General features: G+C 40.2%; 1 protein-coding gene across 3 annotated transcripts in view; it reads left to right on the forward strand.

The window, feature by feature from the left end:
* The first annotated feature begins 156 nt into the window (after window positions 1-156).
* LOC124157042 (arginyl-tRNA--protein transferase 1-like) overlaps window positions 157-22688 on the forward strand; it is a 34121-nt gene continuing 11589 nt past the window's right edge. The window contains exons 1-8 of one of the 3 annotated variants that reach the window (XM_046531511.1): window positions 157-437; window positions 524-724; window positions 801-927; window positions 1002-1138; window positions 5972-6079; window positions 14407-14627; window positions 16593-16751; window positions 21610-21791. In XM_046531511.1, coding sequence (XP_046387467.1) covers window positions 631-724; window positions 801-927; window positions 1002-1138; window positions 5972-6079; window positions 14407-14627; window positions 16593-16751; window positions 21610-21791 — 1028 coding nt within the window. In that variant the 5' untranslated portion in view covers window positions 157-437; window positions 524-630. The remainder of the gene's footprint in view (window positions 438-523; window positions 725-800; window positions 928-1001; window positions 1139-5971; window positions 6080-14406; window positions 14628-16592; window positions 16752-21609; window positions 21792-22688) is intronic. The other 2 variants (XM_046531512.1, XM_046531513.1) reach the window with 2 other exon arrangements.

Below are 22688 nucleotides of genomic sequence, written 5' to 3' on the forward strand. Positions count from 1 at the left end.
TTTTATCGTCAAACAGATAATTTTTTAAACTTGAGTGCAATTTAAAAATGCACAAAAGAATGATGTTTATCAAGTTACAAATTTCAACAGTATGGCGCTGTTGCATAAAGTCTTATAACGAGTTTCTTTTAAACAACATACGAACGATTATTACACGTCGAAGCGGTCATTTTAAGACCTTAAGCATGATTATGCTTGGTTTAGTCCAAAATTGATCAATTTTCGCCGCTCACGATGTTGATCAACTAAGAAAAGTGAGATAATCATTAGAAAAAACCACCCGAAATTTTAGTGGGAGGAAACTGAGGAAGATTACTCGGATAACTCGATTGCACCCGCAAGTTTTCCGCTCTGTTTGTAATAGTTAAATAGATCATTAAACGCCATAAAACTCCTTATAACCTTCTATAATAGTATAATGAAATTGTTATTGCGGGGTAATGCATTTTTAACCTTAATATGTTTCATAATAAAAATACAATACATGAAGTAATTGAAGGATATTTTTACCCCTGGAGTTTAGGCAATATTTAGGGCGTGCTTATACTTGTGTTTTCTGTTGACTGAGATCAGTTATTTACAAGTACGTGCGTGGAAAGAAGGGTATGAAATTATCTTGCTGGCTGTAAAATGGAAGAAAATGCCAGCCGTGTGGAGTTTTTTTCCGCGAGGGACAAAGAGCGATGCTCGTATTGTAAATCCGAGAGTTCGAGCATTGCCAGTGGTACGAAATTTAACTTTATTCAGGTGAGGTCGTATTTGTTTATACTTTTAATCTACCCCATTAAAATTTATTTCAGGGCTGTGGGCTTTGTCTATTAGTGATGTGGAATATCAGATTTTAGTAGATAGGGGATTTAGGCGGTGTGGTACGTATTTATTTAAGAATGTCACTAGCGAAACGTGCTGCCCCATGTACACTATTAGGTAAGTTAAAGTTATATTTTCAGTTACGGCATCCCGTGGTTCATTCTGATCATATTTGTTTCATTGAAGTACAGGTGTGACGTTACAGAAGCTAAAATATCGAAATCTCAGAAAAAGGTGTTGAAGAAATTCCATAATCATCTGAGGTTTGGACATGCCGCCAGAAGTGTTAACCAGCTTCGTGCTCCCTTGGAACATTCATCAATAGGAGGTAGGCTTGATTGCGTTGGTGTGTAGTGTGGGGAAATGTATCACCGTGAATTATAGTTCATTATTATTCAGTTCCTATGTCTCAAACACATCTGTGCAAGTGTTTATAAAATATTCTGCCAGCTTGGGTAGGTATGCATTGAACATGTCACGAATCTTTTCAAACTATCCTCCCCTTGTAGATAATCATTATTCTTTATTTTGCAATAATTGGCCAATTGTTTTCCATTCTATCCATTAATCATGTTCCTCTCAATCCTTTATCAGCCTTCATTCTGGCAATGTTGAATGAATTCCCTCTCCCCTTGGTATTGACTGTGTCTACACTGTCTCCTCTTGTTGATTTATTGTTTCATCTCTTCACTCACCATGTCCCACACTTCCTCGTTCCTTTTCCTCCCTGTTCGCCTTTCCTCCTCCACGCCCACTTTGCATATGCCTGCATTCTACTCTCCACCTTCTTCCTTAGCACCCATGTTCCACACCAGTGCAATGCTCCACAGCAAGCTCTTCACTATAGTCTTTTCTTCACAGCTTACACCTGGATCCTGCACTAATGGTATTCCCTTCCAGATATCCTCATTGCTGTGTACATTAACATACAATCAGCTGGCCAAATACAGGGTGGCTGGTGTAAAATTAGGTATCATGGGCATACCCAGCAAGGGGCATGGGGGGCACCCACCCCCCCAGAAACAAATATCGCAAATTTCTTTAAGCATAATCAGTACTGAATTGAAACGTCAGCATTCAACATATTTTCTTTGAACCCACGAAAAATGATATGTATTAGTATGAGATATGTAACTAAAATAAAACTACATGTGTTTTCAAGGAAATAAGCTTATAAACTAATGTCGCAACTTGGTTTGCCCCCCATCTAGACCATGGCTTGCCCCCCCCCCCCCCAACCCACCCCTGTAACGCCGTCATATTTGTGTTTATTTACTTGATGTTATTGATAAAATTGTTGCTATATTTGTGTTTATTTACTTAAGGTTATTGATAAAATTGTTGCTACGGGGATGTTGGTAGTAGTGGTCGTTGACTGTAAAAAGAGAGAGATTGTGTGGCATTAAAAAGATATATGAAATAAAAGAGCGATATTAGCAAAGGTGGCGTTACACCCCCCTAGTTATGATTCTGGGTACGCCCTTGTTAGGTGTTATAAAATATATATCTGGCCACATGAGACAATTGGCTTAGTCTAACTGTACCACTCTTTCAAGTTTGTTGCCATCTATATTTATCTTAATCCTCAAATTCCTTGCTCCCTGAGCTTTACAAATTGGCATGATCAAGGAAACCAAGGATCAGTAGGTCTAGTATTTGGTGGAGTTGAGAGGCAGCTGAGGTCATTTACGCCTATGGGGACCCACAAGCCGCTACCTCCCACCCTTTTTTTTAAGACAATGTAAGTACGGAAATCCCAAATCCTCTCCCTGCTCCTACACCCATTCCCCTGGACCTCTTTAGCCAAACTCCTCCCCTGGAAATTCCACCCATTGACCCTCTCCTCAGACAGCTGTGTTTTTGAGAAAAAAATAATTTGGTGTGACTATTTATTCTCTATGTTCTTGTATATTTGTACCAGACGATTTGGGGGAAGGAAGGAGAAACACCTGTTTTCAGAATTAGCCAGCTCTCAACGTGAGGCACCAAGGGTGAGAGAAGTGAATTATCAGCAGTCAACGAAATGAAGTCAACTTGTCTCCATAATGCTTGAATTTGAATGAGCATTTCCTTTCTACCATTTTTATGTGTTAGCTCAATGAATTGTGAATCAATTTTATTAAAGTTATTACAGTGCAACCTCGATATAACGACACCCCACGGTGCACTAATAAACACTCGCTATAGCGAATTGTCGCTTTACCAGAGGTGGAGCAAATAATAGCCAATACAATTGTTGCGAACAGATATACAGGAACAGGAGTGGTGCGGTGACAGATAAACATCTATCTGATAAACGTAAGCATAAATCCAGACGAAAGGCGATGTTTTTTTGCATCACTAAATTTCCTTACTCAAATAACGACTAACTATTTAAACAATTTATAAGCGCCGCACTGAATAAAAATCATGCAAAGCATTGTTTTGTCAATCATTATATTTATCGAAGGACAGTTTACCACGTAAATTTGAGACTGAGCACTCCATTAACTTCATTTCTAACAGATCGCTAGCAATTACAGAGGTGAAGGAGTCTTGATGAAAGTCTTCCGGCGGTGAAACCCTCGCTATGGCGAGAGCCAACACTGAAAGGGTCACGTAAAATCGAATTTTTAACACGTTTATTATAGGGTCAATTGACGGTGCATCGGCTATCTCTCGTTATAGAGGGGGTGTCGCTATAGCCCGTACTCGCTTTAACGAGGTTCCACTGTATTTAATTTCTCCTCAGTGTAAGGGGAATATAATTTTTTAAATTCTCAGTTGTATGAGAGCATTACATGGACAACATTTTGGGTGATGGACGTCTTCAAGTAATTCCTGAGCTGGCCGCTTTTATACGCCAGTGGGCTTTGAGTAAATTTTTTCTACCTCTGTACTACATTAACATTGAAGCTGTTTGTCAACACATATCAACCTAAATTCTTTTGAGTTAATTCCTCCTACCTTCTTATTGAAACAATCATTCTCATTGCTTTAATCTGCTAAGTTGGTCAGTTAAATACCATTTGCTAAATTTATCCACAAATTTTTATCGCACATTGGTGCGCAAGCACTATGGTATTTTTTTTGAAGAACCCCTCGGAAATTTTTCCTTGGAAATTTATGGGTGGACAATTATTCCACTGCAAAAACTCTTACCCTCCAGTCTTAGCCGTAACACTTCAGCAAAAGGGATTCACTCGGAGGACAATCATGCAAAGGATGGCAAAAGTATCTCAGACTCTTACAGCTGGTGCCAAAACTCTATCCAGAATCTTCCTCCGATTCTGCCTTTCAACTCTGCCTGTCAACATTTCAACTGTTAAATAGCTGTTCTGCGGATGAGTACATAGGTTTTTGGGAGTCCAGGAGAGTGGCATTCACACCCATATTCCACATTTTGCGACGAGACTTTGTCCACAATTCTTCAACTCATCTCTCTCCTTCCAAGAACTCATCATTCCATCTCCCTCCCCTCCTTGGCTTTCAATTGCCTTCCTAAATGATTCTTTAATTCCTCTGGGAGCCTGGTGAGCAGACAAAAGTAAGAAGGGGACTGATTCTCCACCTGCTGTTTTGCCTCCTCTCCATGTTGGCATACTACCATTATTTCCTGTCCAGTCCCAGTCCACCCAAACAATGCCGTGAAGAACTCTTCGGAAATAGGCTGATAGGAGTTATCCAGTCATCGCTGGTGAAAGCTCCCTGCCACCTCTACCCACTGTCTTGAACCCTCGAGGAAGTGGCACCTCTCCTAATTTCCCTCTTCTTATGCCTCACAGAGAACCAACTTCCCCTCGTCTTAATCCCCACTTGTGCAAGTCTCTCTCTCTTACGTGCAACTGGCATGGTGCTTATACCTCGCCAAAAGCGTCACACGCAGGCAGAGTTTTTACCATTTGTCAAGTGTAAACGTTGTCATTTTTGTATGCTGCGTTTTACTGTTCATTGTTGACTTTTTTGGAATTAATTCCTCGTTGATTTTTTTTCTATTTGGCTTTGTTTGTCTTTCGTGGAGTTTTACCTCATTTTTGTCACCAACAGGTGGAAAGAGTTCTTATTTACAGAGTGAACGTTAGTAACCTATGATTGGAAAACATTATGCCTCAGTGCGATGATCATATGTTGGTACATTTCAAGTTCTAAGTATGTCTTAAAGATGTTTTTTAGTTAGTGCATGGTATTTATTGAGGATGTTTTCTCGGATAGGAATTTAGCATAATGAAAAGTGAAGAAAACTTTGTAATTGCATATAAATATTCAATGTACGACCTAGGTTTTTATGAGGCATGTCATCGTCTGGTACAAATATACAAGAACATAGAGAATAAATAGTCACACCAAATTATTTTTTTTCTCAAAAACACAGCCGTCTGGGGAGAGGGTCAATGGGTGGAATTTCCAGGGGAGGAGTTTGGCCAAAGAGGTCCAGGGGAATGGGTGTAGGAGCAGGGAGAGGATTTGGGATTTCTGTACTTACAAAAAAAGGGTGGGAGGTAGCGGCTTGTGGGTCGACAGGTTAAAGGGAAGAGGAGAATACCAGTGCATCCGTGAAAACATAGTCATCTGTGGCAGTAGGGGAGGCAAATTCAGAAAAGGGTTTGTTTTCTTTATTTTAGCCATGGTATACACTGGTCCTGAATGAATTACTCTTGCCACAAACGTTGAAATAAATTGAGTGAATTTGAATACAAGTGAAAGGGAGGTGCAGTTTTTGTTCTTTCCTTTTCCATTCCATATTTCTGCTAAAGAGGAGAATGGTGACCTAGTGGCTAGAGCACTTGGCTGCTTATTGAGGGGTCTTGGGTTAAAATCCTATGTGAAGCCTTCTGGCATCTTCAAACAAAATCCTCAGAGTGTGAGGTGGCCCAGGGAATGGAACTGGCCCCCATACCCTTTCTAATTCACATGCCTATGGCTTAGTTTGAGATGAGCTCTATCCTTATGCCTATGCAAACCAACCTTCGGGTTGAATCACTGAGTGAGTGAGATTTATTTTGAAAATTACATACTGCTTTAAATTGCTGTTTTCTACCGTCGATGTTGAAGTTAAAAATATGTGAGTCTCAACATTTTCAACTCCAAATATTACAAGATGCTCATTTCTGTACAAGGTCGTGTATATAGTATGTACATATTGGAATAAAAGATATCACTATAAACAATAATATGCTTTCAGGGGATACAGAGGTGCCTGCTAAAGTCATTCCATCACAAGTGGCGGCTGCCGGACCTCAGTCTGTTGTCATTGAAAAAAGTGAGCTGAAAACACCTCTATCTGAAAAAGGTAGGTAACAATAGTTAATGTAGCAATAACGATGGTAATTTGCTGTCAAATTGCACGCATATTACCTTAATCCATTCTTTTTATTAAATAAGCTACCAATTTTGTTAATATGATACTGAAGGACAAATTCAATGTTTTGCCACTCAATTAAGGCAATAGTCTCTATGTATTGGTCTCCATGTACTACATTTGATCCTTAAATCTGGCTTACTTTTTGAAGTAATTTAAACACTTGTGCATTGTTAGATTAATAATTACTAGCGATGGGTCGATTCCAAAATTTTAATGATTCCGATCCTTATTCTGATTCTGAAATTTCGATTCCAATTCTACCGATACCGATTCCATCGATTCTGATGCCATTGGCTCCAAGAAAAATATCACATAATTCCAGGAACCGCTTAAAAAATTATTACTCTGTGAAAGAATCAGTTGACAAAAGCATCTTTCATATCATCACTATGTAATTAAAATGTAATAGCTAAATTTCAAAATTGAACATACCTGAAAAGTGATATTACCTCATAGGTATTACCTACTTTAGAATATTAGCACTCATGTTTTAATTTAAAATGAAAGTATATCCTTTAATATCTATCTTTTATAGTAAATATCTTATCATTATCAATAATGTCTCACAAATTTAATCTCCTTTTACAGATTTTAAATTTTTGTTCAGAAAGCAAAGCATCTTCACTCTGTCAGGATCAAGCCTGTTGCGTTTTACATCACATATTTTTCCTGCCGAACTAAAAAGTCTTTCACTGAACACAGTGGATGGTGGTATGGCAAGTGTTGAGGTTCCGTAATGAAAGATCGACTTATCTCAACATGAATTTATTTGTTGCTTCTTCGCAGCGCAGAACAAGACTAGACTCATACAGGGAATAATCACGATAAAAACCCAGTCAGCCAAAAAAAAACAAAAGAGCAATGAAAAACGTAAAACAAGTCAAATCAGCAATTGAAAACTTTTACATTTTCTACAACACTCCCCCAAAAAGTTTACATTGCTGTAATAACAAACAAAAGAAATACATCAAATATCAATAACATCTCTTTTGCTCAAAATGACTCTTACTTCATCAGTAGCAAAATTAACAGAAAACCCTTACATTCCAAATAAATAATTCACATTCAACTTCAAATTAAAGTTCACACATGCCCAATAAAGAACGCAAATTTTCAAATGGTACTCTTGGAACAGGCTTAGTAAAAACATCTGCAACTTGATTTTTACTTGGAACATACTCAATTGATAATTGCCCTTTTTGGAGTTGTTCACGAACAAAATGATAACGTACATCAATGTGCTTAGACCTCTTGTGAAATTCAGGGTTTTTAGCAAGCTTAATAGAACTAATGTTATCACAGAACAACACCGGGGGACACTTCAATGGGGAAATTTCGTCAAAGAGTCTCTTCAACCAGACAGCATCTTTTGCGGCTTCACTAGCAGCAATGTACTCAGCCTCTGTGGTTGACAGCGACACACACTGTTGCCGCCTGCTGGCCCAGGTGATGGCACCACCACTATGCATAAACACAATGCCACTGACTGACCGCCGCGTAGTGGGGTCGCTGGCATAATCAGCATCACTGTAACCAACTAGTTCCCCACCATTCTCAGATGAACTGTAGAGAATCCCCTGTGACATTGAACCCTGCAAATACTTCAAAATCCGTTTAACTAAACCCCAATGTCTTACCTCTGGGTTATCAAGGAATTGGGATGCATAGTTCACCGAGAATGCTATATCTGGCCTAGTAGCAACAGCCAGATACAACAGGCAGCCCACAGCCTCTCGATAAGGTGCACTTGTTTTCTCAGCATCCTTCCTTTCCTCTTCTTTCAAATACTGTTCAATTGGTGTAGAAACTGGATTTGCTTCAGCCATATTGAACCGCTGCAGCACCTCTTCCACATAAGAACTTTGGTTTATGAAGATTGAACCATCTGTTTTTTGAGTTATGTGTAAGTTCAAGAAGTATCCCACTGGTTCACTAGTGATTTTAAACTCCATTTCTAAACGTTGCATAAATTCAGTAATTTTATGTTTATTTGATGCTACCACAAGTCCATCATCAACGTAAATGACCACTATCAGTTTGTCATGGCAATTTGTCCCATAAAATAAGCAAGGATCTGCTTCACTCTCACACAGTCCAAAGTCCTTAAGAACTTCCTTAAAGCACTTATTCCAACACCGGGGGGATTGCTTTAGCCCATATAAACTTTTGTGAAGCTTGCAGACTCTGCCAGTGCCATCATCATACCCCTCTGGCTGCTTCATGAATATTTCTTCGTCAAGAACCCCATTGAGAAAAGCAGTTTTAACATCAAATTGTGCCAAATGCATGTGTTCCTTGGCAGCAATACTTAATACAGCTCGTATAGTATCGAGCCGGGCAACAGGGCTAAAATTTTCACTATAATCTACTCCTTCTCGCTGGCTAAACCCTCGCACTACAAGTCGAGCCCTGTATCTATTAATGTGACCATCACCTGCACGTTTTACTTTGTAAACCCATCGATTAGAGATGGATTTGCGATTACCTGGTAGCGTAGTGAGGGTCCAGGTCAAGTTTTCCTTTAAGGCAGCCATCTCTTCCTCCATAGCCTTCTCCCAGAGTAATCGCTGATCAGATTTCATTGCCTCCGAGTAGCTGCTTGGCTCATCAACCTCAGCTAACATTGACTCAATGAGGCGTTCAGGTGGTTTGATTTTCAAACGATCCCGTAGGTTTCTCTCACATTTATCAGTGGGTTCAGTAACGCAGTCCTCTTCAGGATCATTTGAAGGCTCCAGCTCATCATGCACGTCAGTTGGAAATAAAGTCAGCAGCCCCCCACAAGTCTCAGGTTCAAATACGACGTCACAACTCCGAACTATCTTGTTTCCAGGTTTTATCCACACTCGAAATCCATCTATATTCTGAGAATACCCCACAAAAACCCCACGCTGGCTCTTTGGGTCCCATTTCTTCCGACGGACTGTTGGTATGTGAATATAACAGTTGATACCAAAAACCCGAAGTTTGTCTAAATGAAACTCTTTCCTTGTAAAGATCTCATACGGTGTTTTTCCATCCACACTGCTTGGGCCTGTTCGGTTGAGAACATAAACAGCCGTATTAACTGCTTCTGCCCACAATGTTTTAGGCAAATTCTTTGCTAATAGCATAGTGCGAGCGAGTTCAACCACAGTCCTGTTACTACGCTCTGCACAACCATTTTGCTCTGGCGTATATGGATTGCAGACACAGAAATCCACACCCATTGACTTTAACAGTTTTTCTACCTCATGATTGACAAACTCTCGACCACCATCGCATTGAAATACACGCACAGGTCGTCTGCATTGATTCCTCACGATCTGCAACACTTCTGTAATCTTCTGTGCAGTTTCTGACTTCTCCTTCAGAAAGTAGACCATGCGAAACCTCGAGTAATCGCATGTAAAGCATAGAAAGTAACGTGCTCCACCCAGAGACTCACACTCCATCGGCCCACAGATGTCAGCGTGTATCAACTCCCCAGGTTCTTTGGCTCGCTGACTTCTTGAATGAAAGCTACTCCTGTGCTGCTTACCTTGAACGCAAGCAGCACAAAAACTTTCACCTTCAGTAGCTTCGATTCCCCGTTGTTTGAGAAACTTCAGGACATGTCTTTTATTTTGATGACCAAGACGCTCATGCCAAATTTGTAGTGTGTCTTTCGATGCTACAGTCATCTCTTTGGCACCCGTTACATCTAACTTCAGCGCACGGATGTGGAGTCTGAATAATTGTCCATACCGGACGCCACAAGCTTTCACTACACCGTCTTTAAGAAATTCACACTTAGTTTTCGACGACTTAAAAGACAAGCCTTTATCAAGGGCGGAAACAACAGAGAACAAATTTCTCCGGGCAGTGGGTACATATAGTACATTCTCCATGCGACACGGTAACAATTTACCGTTAACACAGGATTCAAACTTGATTGTCCCTTTACCTAGTGCATCCATTGTGGATTTGTCGCCAATATGTATTTTCAATGGCGTTGAAAACTGTTCAAAAGAAGAGAAACATTCTTTCTGGTTAGATATATGATCGGTGGCACCGGTGTCTACAACCCACATATCACCAACAGTCTCTGCATTCAAAAGTTCACTAATGAAAGCCTGATCAGCCTCATCATTACGGTCTGGCGCACTATATTTATTTTGTACCCTCTTCTGTTTCCAACTAGGACAATCCTTTTTCATGTGCTCTTGTCCACCACAACCATAGCACTTGATTTTCCTTTTATCTTTTACTTTCTCTCGTGAAGATTCCCCTTTCTTTCTACTTGAACCTGCGGCATAAGTGGAAAAATTGCTATTTCCCTGAATTTTAGATTTTACAGTCATCAGTGCTACTGCCTCTTCCTTTCTTTCAGCTCGTTTCAAACGACGTATTTCATCAGAAGTCAGCACTGCCACCAAATTTGCGAAGGTCTGATGATCTTCAGGTCTCGCCCACCATGCCTGTTTCAGACTCTCGTACTCGTCGGGCAATGTGTCCAGTAACTTAACCATCAACGATGACTCATCCGGCTTCACGTTTAACTGCTGCATTCGTAAGACTAACCCTTCAAACTTCGCGATATGAGTGACCATATCGTCGGCGAGGCTCATATTGAAGCCAAAAAAATTCCGCTTGAACAGTGTGAGCAGCTTGTTTAGTCTGTTGTTCGAATACAGCATGCAATTTGCACCACATGTCTCTCGCCGAGTCACACGCGACGAGAAGAGCAGCCACTTTAGATTCAATAGACCTTACCAAGACTTGGCATGCCGCTCGATCCGCCTTGTCCCAAACTCTATACGCTGCATCATAGGAAGTGCGCTCATTAGAGGATGAATTGCTTCCCACAACCTCTGGTTTTGAGACCTCTCCAGTGCAGACCTTGTATGCATTTTCAATACCTCGTAGTACATTTTTCACCGAGAATTTCCAAATTGTCCAGTTCTCACTACCGCGTAACTTCTCGATTCCATGGAGCTCCATGCTTTACACTTAACAGCAAACAGTTCGTTCACAAGTGCAACCAAGCAAATGTCCAAACGAGAACGTGGCGCGAAAACGTTATTTAACTCGCGAAAAAACACGATTGAAAGCAACGAAGACTATTTAAGCAACCAAGGAACGCAAGGAGCCACGCTCTGCTACCATGTTGAGGTTCCGTAATGAAAGATCGACTTATCTCAACATGAATTTATTTGTTGCTTCTTCGCAGCGCAGAACAAGACTAGACTCATACAGGGAATAATCACGATAAAAACCCAGTCAGCCAAAAAAAACAAAAGAGCAATGAAAAACGTAAAACAAGTCAAATCAGCAATTGAAAACTTTTACATTTTCTACAACAGCAAGAAACTTGTGCTACTACTTTCAGCCTTGGGTAGGAGATGCAATTCTTCCAGTATATCCCAGGGAAGGAATTTGGTGGTGCATTCATCTCTGATAAATAAGCTTCCACTTCAGCTTCAACAGTGTTTGCTACGGTGACTTTGGGTATTTCTCCAAATGCATCACTGTATCTTGACCATATACCTGTCACAGGCTCCCTAGTCTGCATTTGCTCCTCCGGAAGTGGTGTGCCACTTAGAATCTATATGTAATGTGTTTTGTTATTAAAATTACGTGGCACGAAAATTCAAATGACTGTTGGAAACACGGTCGTATATAAATTTTAGGTTTGAAGTACTACTGGAATCGGAATCAATTTTTCACCTTGGCAAGTACTCATTTTCGATTCTGGTTCTTGGCCAAGAATCAAGGAATCGAACCGACCCATCAGTAATAAATACCCTTATGTTTGAATTAAATATAATTCTTAATGCAACAACTGTTAGAAAATTCTGGAGAGATTCTTTCTCATCTAATTAAAACTAAGTTGCACCTAACTGATATGTATTTTTTGTGTTATGGCTAAAACAAGGTTGTAGGATTCTTGGTCAGAGGACAGGTGTCCCCTGTGGCCTCTTGTTTCCTGAGCTGATGTATCGCTGGAAGTCCCTGCAAGGGAAAAAGTTTCAGAGGGGCCGTAGTTTCCTTAATCCCCCCTCCCCTGGCTCTGTGCCTACCAGGAAGGCTTCCAGGGTTATAACCCGGGATTTTTCTCTTGGGAGATGAAGGGGCCCTGTTAAGCTTGGATAGTTAAGTTGTACGTACTAGCACTCAGTAAAACAATCACTGCCACACACTGATGGCTCTTAATTTCTTGGAGATAGGTAATAGCTTTAGCAGAGCGTTGTCAGATTTTCATCATGGGGGATGATGAGGAGTGTCAAATACTCACATATTTTGGCCACAAAGTCACTGTCGCCTGTAAGCTGAAGGAAATGCCTGTGTAACTCATGGTTGTTGGTGAAGTCTTCCTTTACTTGAAGGGGCTGGATGGGAATGGTAATTAAACCTCACTTAAAATAATTAACGCACATAAGATGAGCTACATTTGCTGCGATGCCAAGAGGTGAGTCTTAATGCGTGTCTCCTGAAGGTTGCCTTGTGGAAGGAGGTCTCTTTTTGGTCTCGGTGGCTGTGTGTTGATGGCACCTTCCTGGTATTAGGATTAACCATTCCCTGGCAAACTTGCCAAGGACTTAAAACAGCGACGCCAGCCAGGTGGCGGACCCTAGTGGTGGAGCTTTGAACTTGAAGCCTCACCACAGTACTGTTACTTTAGGGCATGTAGCAATTCTAAAGTAGAACCCTATCTACATCATATTCCCCACCTCAGAAATTGCTCCCTCTTAACCCTTTCAAGACGGTGGAGTTTTCGTCTTAGCATGACTGCTGTACTGAGCCACAAGAGACTCTTCTTTCCCTTGGTACGGAGCATTTTTGCGAGGCATTTGTTAAGAAGGGTCTCGTGGATAATCACAAGCTCTCAGCTCCAACCTTTTTCGACCCCTCCCAGTGGGAAGTCCGCATTATCTCGGACTCCGAGAGTAGTTGTGCTCCCTCCTTTCCGGGTTTACGACCCTACCTGCAGCATTGGTTTGCGGTCAACTCATGGATTGCTTATATGTGTTTGGCACATAGATAATTCTTACTTGCACGTAAATGCAGACTTTGAATTGAATTCCTCATTTTTTTCTGAGCATTGTCAAATTTTAAACAAAGTTCGAAGGTCAATATCAAAGCATTTATGCAGCAACAATTTCCATGGTGATTTTTAGCAGAACTCGAGATATAAGGCCCCTATTAGCCGAGGCAACCAGATGCGCCACCAGACTTTCCACCGAAACCAGTCGCCTGAGCCCCAAAACCGCGCCGGCGCATCTGGTTGCCTCAGCTAATAGGGTCATAAGTTGCATAAATGATAAAATAAGTTGATAAAATGCAGCAACAATTTCCATGGTGATTTTTATACAGAACTCGAGATATAAGTTAATATTTATCTTAGAATTTCGTTTAAAAATTGTAAACACTGCTCAAAAGACAAAGAATTCAATTCTTAGTTCATATTTTTTGAGAAAAGAAAATATATTTATTTCGAAACCTGACTGGATAAACAATTGTATGACCGCGGTCCCATACCGCTAAGAGGGGTAATATAAGATGAGGAGATCAGGTTCCTGCTCCCGCATTTCGAGGGTAAAGCCTAAACCCCACTGTGCTGGGTCCTGAAACAAAGACGTCTTATACATACGACTGTCATGAAAGGGAAGAGCGAGGAAACATATATATTCGGCATTCGTTCATTTGCGTAAGAAAACCTCCAACAAAAATATGTGGCTTTCGTCTCCAGGGGTCAAGAAACGTCCACACGTACATTTTTGTCTTTAGTAGGGAAAAGGTTAAAAAGTAGTCTTTAAATCTATGCATTCTACAAATACATACATAATATATTTTGACAGACAATGGGGAGAAATCAACTCAAATGAATCAATTTTTAAGTATTGAAATTTCTGCACCTATTTCCCTGCTAAAAAAGTGATAGTTTAAAAATTAAAAATTTTTTATGCTCCATTGTTGGGGTAATTTTCTTCCTTTTCGTTTGGTCCTGGTTAGTAAAAATGCGTGATGAATTAAAAAGTTTCCCTTGCCTCTGCTGCAATATTCTCTTGAAATTAACTGGTGATGCATACGTTTTTGTTTCAACTTTTTCAGTATTTTCCTAATTTCAGATACATAATGATCCATTATGCTGTTTCATTTAAATGTTGTGATATGTTTTAATACTCTTGGAAGTAAAAATACTAGGTGTGACTATGATGATTAATATGTGTGTTGGTTTACTAGTAAATATACCCAGTACAATATGACAGCAGCTTTTTCTGTGCCACGTTTAGTGCAGAATTCTCCTGATTTATCAGTGGCACGTCCTCAACCAAAGAAAGCCAAACTTATAAGACTCGATAACAAGGTGAAGCAGCTCAGAAAGAGAGGGATGTCTGAGGAAGAAGCCGTGAGATTGGCGTACAGAAACAAAACGTCTCTTCAAGAGAAGTCATTTGAAGATTATTTCCCTGGTGACGAGGATTCATCCCACAATTCTATCCACAATTTCAAGGTACAATCCCGCCTTCCAACTGCAGTCAAGGCTAGTTCACGGAAAAAAATTACCTAAGTACTTAATCCAGAATTAAACGAAATATAAGCTTCATAGCTCTCATGTGCTTTTTTTTTAAATTAACTCTTGTTGGACTCCAGCTATCATTTTTCTGAAGAACTAAAGGCAGACTGTTGCTGGTACTGTTTTGAAATTGAGTTGAATTGTTTTTTACTGGCCTTAATATCTTTGCCTGAGGTTACTTCTCCATTTCAATTGTATGGTGACCATTCTATTTTTTATCGTGATATGTATGTCTTCTTCCATGGTTTGTAGTTTGAGTGAAGAATGCATGAAATAACTGACAATAAACTGTGCTCCTTCCAAAAATTTCATGTGAATTTTCCCATTGATTCAAAGTCTACCAAACCTCACCATAATTTTCTCGTGCATTTAGTATGCTTTCACACTTATTTTTTTCTATGAACACTGCCATTGCGGTATGGGTAATGGAATCTCACAACAAGTGCTCCCTGTGGTTAATTAATTGCTAATAGGGTGGTTTCCTATTATTTTTTTATTGCCTAAATCGAAAGATTATTATTCCTGGAGTACACATTTCATGCATTTAGATTTTTAAATGATGATATCTATTTTTTGCGATGAAATGAAAAGTGAAAATTTTCAAGCACGGGAAAACGCAACGGGTAAGTATGAATGCTGGGAAATCTCTCCGTGTGACGTATTTCTCGTTCCCGCTGCTGCCCTGTGAGGTGACCTTGAGGGAGGCTTGAGCGCTGATACGATGCAGGCTGCTAGCGGGTAGCAGAGTACCCTGCTAGCTGGTAGCGCTTGGCTTAAATAAGGATTATTAATACCTTATCAAATGAAGAAAACTTTCTGACCTTAGCCAGTTTTAATAAGTGATTATTAAGAGATGTTGCCTTGAGCTCTGTGCCTCATGCATGCATTGGTAATCTCAGACGATGTAAAACTCCTATCTAATCGTATAGAAACTAGGTCCCTGTGACGTCACGTGGAGTGGCATCGCATGGGCCCCAATCTGGCCTTTTTTGAATGAGGTTAAAATTGACCATTGCCATTTGTCTAAACCGGTATTTCTAAAACCAAATAATTTGTATATTATGAATACACTAATGGTGTGTTACGAATCGCAATCAATGCCTTTCATTTTCTTTGATGAAGGAAACTACCCTATTGTTTCTATAAAATGGGCTTGTACTCATTGCTCTGCACAGAGGTGCAGCTTGGTTGCATTATATCACCTTCCTTTAGAAAAGTTCTGCTCCATGGCTAATAGCTCTCAATTGGCCAGGACTTAAAGGAAAAACCTATGTTTAAAAGTGCATTTGTTTACTTTTCAAACCAAGAATAGAGTGGAACAGAGCAAGGGGTGTGCTTTGGTTGACTGCAGTGTGTAATAGATATTACATGTGTGGCAATTTCATTTTATCCTTGCATCCTTAAAGTGGTGGACGTCACAAATTTCAAAATTACAGTGTTTGAATTTTGATTTTCAATAGGTTGGCCTTGGAATGTCATACAGCCATAAAGGAAGTTAAATATCATGTAAGAGTGTATGTGAGGCTGTTCTATTTTTGAGGAAACATTTTTGACCCACAGTACCTCACTTCATTGTCTGCGAAAAAGAGGGTGCACACTCTTCTCCTATGCATTGTAGTATTGTGTTTGTCGTTGGAGTTGCATAAAATTTTTCAAGCAGTACTTAGGGAGTTACACGAATATTAAAATTTATCCACTAGTAAGACTTGCAGCATCATTAAAAGAGTGGTTACTAAAAAAGTGTTTTTCATTCACTATCACGATAGAGAAGTTCTGCATGGTAAAACCTGGGTCTATTGTTTTTATCTTTTTAATGTCAGTATGGAGTGTTATATGTATGTAACAACTACATGACTGCTATAATGTCGCAAACATATGTTTGTTATTACTTTATTCCTGTAGACAGATCTTGTTCCTGTGTCACATCTTGAAGATGATCAAGTGCTGCTTGAGGAAACCTATAAACTTTACATGAAGTATCAAATGGCTGTGCATGGTGACCCACCGGACATGTGGACCATGGAGGACTTTGTCTGGATCATTGTTGACTCTCCTATTTACGTAAGTCAATACATGTATACTATATTTTCACTTACCTTTATAGAAGGATGTTTTTTCCGCTAATGGAATAGTATTTTGTGTTCAAGTTCAAGTGTGTAAGCAAAGCACTGCTTGAAACAAGTGATTTTTTATATGCACTCATGGCCATGAGTGCAAATACATGTACAGCAAATGTGGAATTTGCTACGAAAAAATATTTGGCCTCTTCAGGATTCGAATGTAGATCACCTGATTGATGGTCAGGTATGCTAACGAGTTGCACCACCAACCCATCATCTTCCTAGGTGACTCCTACTTGTTTCACCAACCAAGTTATTAATGTCTGAAGACCTCTCCGTGGCACAGGAGATGGAAGTCATGCTTATCAAGTAATGGATATTTACAAAACACTCCATGAAACAGGTGATTTTGCACTTAGTCAGGTGCATGGGTGCAAATGTATGCCAAGGGTAAACTTTACCATGAAAAAGTATATGACTTAGGTGGGATGGTTAGTATACCTGACCAGCAATTGGGAGATCCCGACCAAGCCAAATATTTTTTCATGGCGAATTTCACCCTTGGTGTGTTATGTAAGCACATTTTTGGTCAGCATTAACCCCTCCGTACTATATCTAAGTGGTATTTATCTGAGAATTAAATTTCATCATCATCGACAGCCATTATATCTCATGCTCCTTATATCTTATGATTAGCTCACATCAGCCATTCCTCCCTTCTTCCATTCAACAATCATTTTCATCTGACATTTGTGTCTTGTGTTTTGGCCAATTAAATTGTTCCATCATCTAAATGAGATTTTGAAAGGTCTTCTCTTGTACATATGTACTCTTCTGAGAACTTCTACATTCTATTCATCCATTTGGTCATCATTATTTTTCTGTAGCACCACAGTTTGAATGCTTCCAATCTCTATTTCTCCATGCCTGTCAGTGTCTGTGTCTAACTCTGTGCCATAAAGGAGCATGTTCCAAATGTAAGTCCTGATGAATTACTTCCTTATTCAAGCATATATGTATACGTATTCGCAGATGTTTAGAGAAAATTCTGTTTGGGGTACGCCTCATTTACATAGGCTACATACTTTGCATGACTATTTCATTCTGGCTTTGTCAATCACTCATCACTTGGCTATCAAAGTGGCATAACTCCTCAAGTTAATAATGGTTTCACAGTTTGAGGCTGGTTTTCAACTCTTCTCTTCTGCTGTTGACCAACACCTTTGTTTTCTTAGGTTTGATTTTCAATGGCTCTCATATCATCCTTTTAACTTCACTTTCCTCTTCAATTATTTTTGGTGCTGATTCAGGGTGTATAATCCGGTAGCCTCCATTCCAAATATCCTTCTCCCAACCATTTTATTTCGCTGATACAGTGAGTCCTCGTTCTACGTCACCCCGTTTAACGTCATTTCGCGATAACGTCACGAAAATTTTACGACCGTGATTCGTTTATCGCCCCTTTGCTTCGCGATAACGTCACGTATTTTAAATTTCGAGCGAGAAAAAAGGCGAAGTGGCAGGCGTTACAGGTTGTTTGTTTCGTGGGCGGTAATACGGTCAGTCTATTCTAAGTGTAAAACGGTGTGTATATTGTTAATTGCGATTACGGTTTTGGCAAATTTTAGCATCAGAGACATTTCCACGACAATGTCCAAGGAAACAATGTTCACAATAATTTTGGTTCCTGTTACTGCGACGATGTTTCAGCGATGATGATGCCCAGGCGACGCCCGCCCGCCTCAATTCGCAATTAAAACAATCTCTTCAATTTCATAATCCCAGTTTGCCCGCCCTCGCTCATTTGCACCATTTTGATTTCGCTCCTGACCGGTCCGAAAAGAGGTAGGTCTCGTAGCGAGGGTAGGGCCTATGGACTGGAGCACCGGATCCCCGGTCTGTAGCGTCTGGTAGCATTCATTGGACCGCACTATAGCGAAGCCGAAAAGCAAATGCAGGAAGATACAAAAATGGAGAAGGATTTATGTCACTGCTGCTATTGTCGTCGATGAAGACAGGAACTCGTATTTATGCCATAGTTTGGCATTCCCATCGTAAAAAATGCCCCAGATGTGGTACGCTAAAATTTTTTCGCATAGGAATTGTGAGGTCTAGTAACCGATATTCAATTTTTACATTGTTTTTATGGGATATTATGCTTCGATTAACGTCATTTCGTTTATCGTCACATTTTTCAGGAACGGTAGGTGACGTTAAACGAGGACTCACTGTACCTAGCACATCGAAGTTCAATCTTGGTGTTTCCACCTTCAGGTTTTGCTGTCTTCTGCTGGTTGTAATCATCACCATCACCATGGATACATGTATCCTGTCAGATTGTTCTGTTATCAGGGATCCAAGGGATCAGGGGACTGGTTAACCCCCAGAATATTTTACTCGAGAGAATTCCATCATGTCTTTTGTGTTAATGGTTGAAGTAGCTGGGACTCTTAGAGGATAATATTGTGGTACTTTACCTTTCCCTTCCACATAGCTGTAGTGGAGCCTTTGTAGTAAATGCTACCTTTCCTTCGGTGATATGACTGTCGCTGTTCTCACCACTGTGGTCTCCCTCTTTGCTCTCCTGAAGAAGAGCTGCTGCCCTCTAGTCTGGGTGTTGAGATGAATAATTGTTGGATGGCCCAGTCACGGTCTCTTCGCAGGTTTTGATATCACTTAAATGGAAGGGAAGGAAAGACCAATGCCCTCTCAGTACGCCATCGCTTTGTCCACTTGACTTCTTATTCTACGCGTAATTTCCCTAATATTGCAGATGGCCTTTATGTCTCGAGGTTGAACCACCATCCACAACCAGGTGGATGCTCTCTCTTGTCAGTGGCTTTAAGCATAGTTGGGAGGAATTTAATTTATTAAAGTTCTAGTAGTATTGATGACTACTTTGCAGGCTGGCTCTCTCTGGTGCGCTGTTAAGGTTTGCACCAATTTGGTGAATGGGAAAGCTAGCGGGTGAATTTTTCGTAATTTCAAATAATGGAAGACTGTGGAACGCCCGGAATACCTGCTGCCCGTCACGCACTCGTGTGTGCGTGTTGCATGCCCACAAGGATAAGGCAGCCTCTGTCTCTCCCATTGTTATTAAAAAACCACGTTTTCCTCCACTCTGTCAACTGCTGAAATCAAATAATTACGAGCACATGTGGAGACAAACACCAGATGATACTTAATTGATATATGCACAGTAATATCAGTACACAAAATGATGCACGAGGGAGTACCCAAAAGTAACTGGAATAGCATTGCCATAGGCAGAGCTTATGAAATATGCATTTATCCCGTTAGGCCTGCACAGTGCAATTAATTGTCAATTCATTGACGCCAGTGTTTTCGACATGGCTTGTTCTGTACATCTGCAAGTGCTATTTTATTCTTGTATCATTTTTTATAAAGGCAAGTTTAAGGTAATAATTTCTGGCTATCAAGTTTTGGTTTTTACTTAGTAAAAGCGCTGCTTAAACTTTTTTAATGTTGAAAACCGCTCATAATCTCTCTGGGCATTCCATTAAGTGTGGAAAAAATTGACTGCGACTGTAAAATGAACTGAATGCTGTACTTGACCACTACTATTTTCTTCATTTAAAGACCTTTGTATATTACGTAAGGAAACTTGTGTCGTCCACCCCCTCCCACTTGTCAGCAGGAGTAAGTTAACTCTTAGCACCTCCCTTCCCAGTACTCCTAATCGTAAGAGTGCTTATGTAATACTTGAACATCCCCTTATGGCTCCTTCAGTGGGTGCCTCCTTTTCAATATTTTTTTCTCAGAGATTATTGAAATACTTGGCAAAATTATCTGCATTAATACATATTATTGAGTGCATTTATTTCTGGAAAAAATTGATATATTTTGTCACAATTTTTGATTTTAACTTTTGAAATTTTGGCAGAAAAATGAAAAAAAATGTCCTTGTAGTTTTTTAAACAAAGAGAGAAGATTTTTTAGGTTAAGAAACATGATTCATGATGAATATTGGCTTACCTCATTTGCTATCTCCCTTTCCTGTTTCTTACTGTGGTGGAACCCATTGGTGTGTCATGGGTAAACATCTTTCTGTACGATGTGACCCACCAGGGGTCACATAAGGCTCATCTTCTAGCCCCCGCCTGGAGGTGGCTCCGCACCCTCTGGCCCTTTGCTAGTGAGAGTGGGGTGATGGATCACGGGGCAGCCACTCTGTGGGCCAGGGGAGCATGCTAGAGGCCCTTCCAGTACAGTGCCTCAAGAATGTGGCTCATATCCACTGCGTGGTCACTGTAACAATAAAATCTGATTGATGTGTCGCCACCTGGACATGAGACTGGGGACAGTGTCAGACGGAGCCTCCTGGTGGTGCCTATCCCGTTATTTTTATACTTTTATGTACTATCAAACTCCACTCTGAAGTTGCCTCAGTAGGAGGGTTGTGTAACACACTGAAAGTAAGAGTTGTATACAAAATAGCACATAGACAGGATCATTGGTGGTTGGCTGAGGTGTGGATGATCAACAATTTTTGCCATCCAGTCTGGAAATAGTGGGACCCAACAGTGGGTCACGCTGCAGCCTAGTGTGAAATGAATGTCTTCCTTGGTTAAGCACATAGCCAGAAATTTTCTTCAGGAATGTGGTATACTGGTTGGTATTTTTTTCAATTGAGATAAATCTGAAAACCATGAATGGAAACCCTCTTTGCTGAGGGCAGAAGTCCAGTGGCTCATACTCCTGCAAATGTGGTAAATGTGCAGAATAACTGATCATAGTTAACTCAAACATGCGATTTTAAAAATAAAGGCTAAAAAGATAATAAAATTTCTCCCTCTGGATGTGATGCTTGTGTAGCAGCTGATTGTTCTCTCTTTCAGGATTCGCACTCTAATGAGGGCCCTCCGTGTGGCTTTGGCACCTTCCATCAGCAATATTGGCTGGATGACAAACTAATTGCAGTCGGCGTGATTGATGTACTGCCTAAATGTCTCTCTTCAGTATATTTTTTCTACGATCCTGACTTTAAGTCGCTTTCCTTAGGGACGTACGGATGTCTTCGGTTAGTGCCTTTGGTTCTCTAAAAGATTATGATATTCCTTCCTCCCAAGTGCTACTACAAGTGTCACTGAAGATTTGTTATTTCTCATTGTGATAGAGACTTAACATTAAAGAGACTCATATTTTTCGATTTTTGAATCTGTCTCCTTATTGTTGAGTTGTTTGCAGTGAAAAATGGATGGCCTTACAAAGATATTTTACGAAAAGACTTTGGGCTTTTGTTTTCTAATCAAGTGAAGACAATTTGCCAAATTTGTTCGAAATTGTTGACCCAAGGGGCAAACACCTAGTCATATTTGGTGGTAATGACCCGTATATGTTACAAGACCTTAATAAGTGTGAAATGTAGAGGAAACAATGTGAACCAAATTTTGCGCCTCACCCGTTGAAAAGCATTTCTGCCGGTTATCCTCTGTGAATTAAGTACAGATTGCTACATAATATGTGATGTCACGATACAGTCCTCTTTTGGACCTTTCCCTCCTTGCCTTCACCCCGCCCTCCCAACCCACTAGTTAGCCATAGAGTCACCTTGCACTAGTACGGAATTTCCACTGATACTTTTTGAAGCTCCCGCCACCATCTCCAACCCCCAGGGTCAGTGCATCACAAGCAAGGTCACACACTAGCTTAGGTGAAAATTTTAATATAAAAAGTGCAAAAACTGTGCACAAGTGTGTTCTGTACCACAACAGTTAACAGTTGTCACCACATTTACCCACAGTCTTTGTCTTATTTGCACAGTTTTTGATTGTACCAGAGTGAACACAGAATGCGCACTAAGTGTACACAAAATATCCCCAATTTGTTGACAGGAAGTGTTCCATAGCACACAGTTTGTGTGCAGTAATTTATTTCTGTGCTCTAACTATGGTACAGTTTTTATTTCTCCTGCTCC

The sequence above is a fragment of the Ischnura elegans genome, chromosome 4, assembly GCF_921293095.1.
Source record: "Ischnura elegans chromosome 4, ioIscEleg1.1, whole genome shotgun sequence".
Taxonomy (NCBI): domain Eukaryota; kingdom Metazoa; phylum Arthropoda; class Insecta; order Odonata; family Coenagrionidae; genus Ischnura; species Ischnura elegans.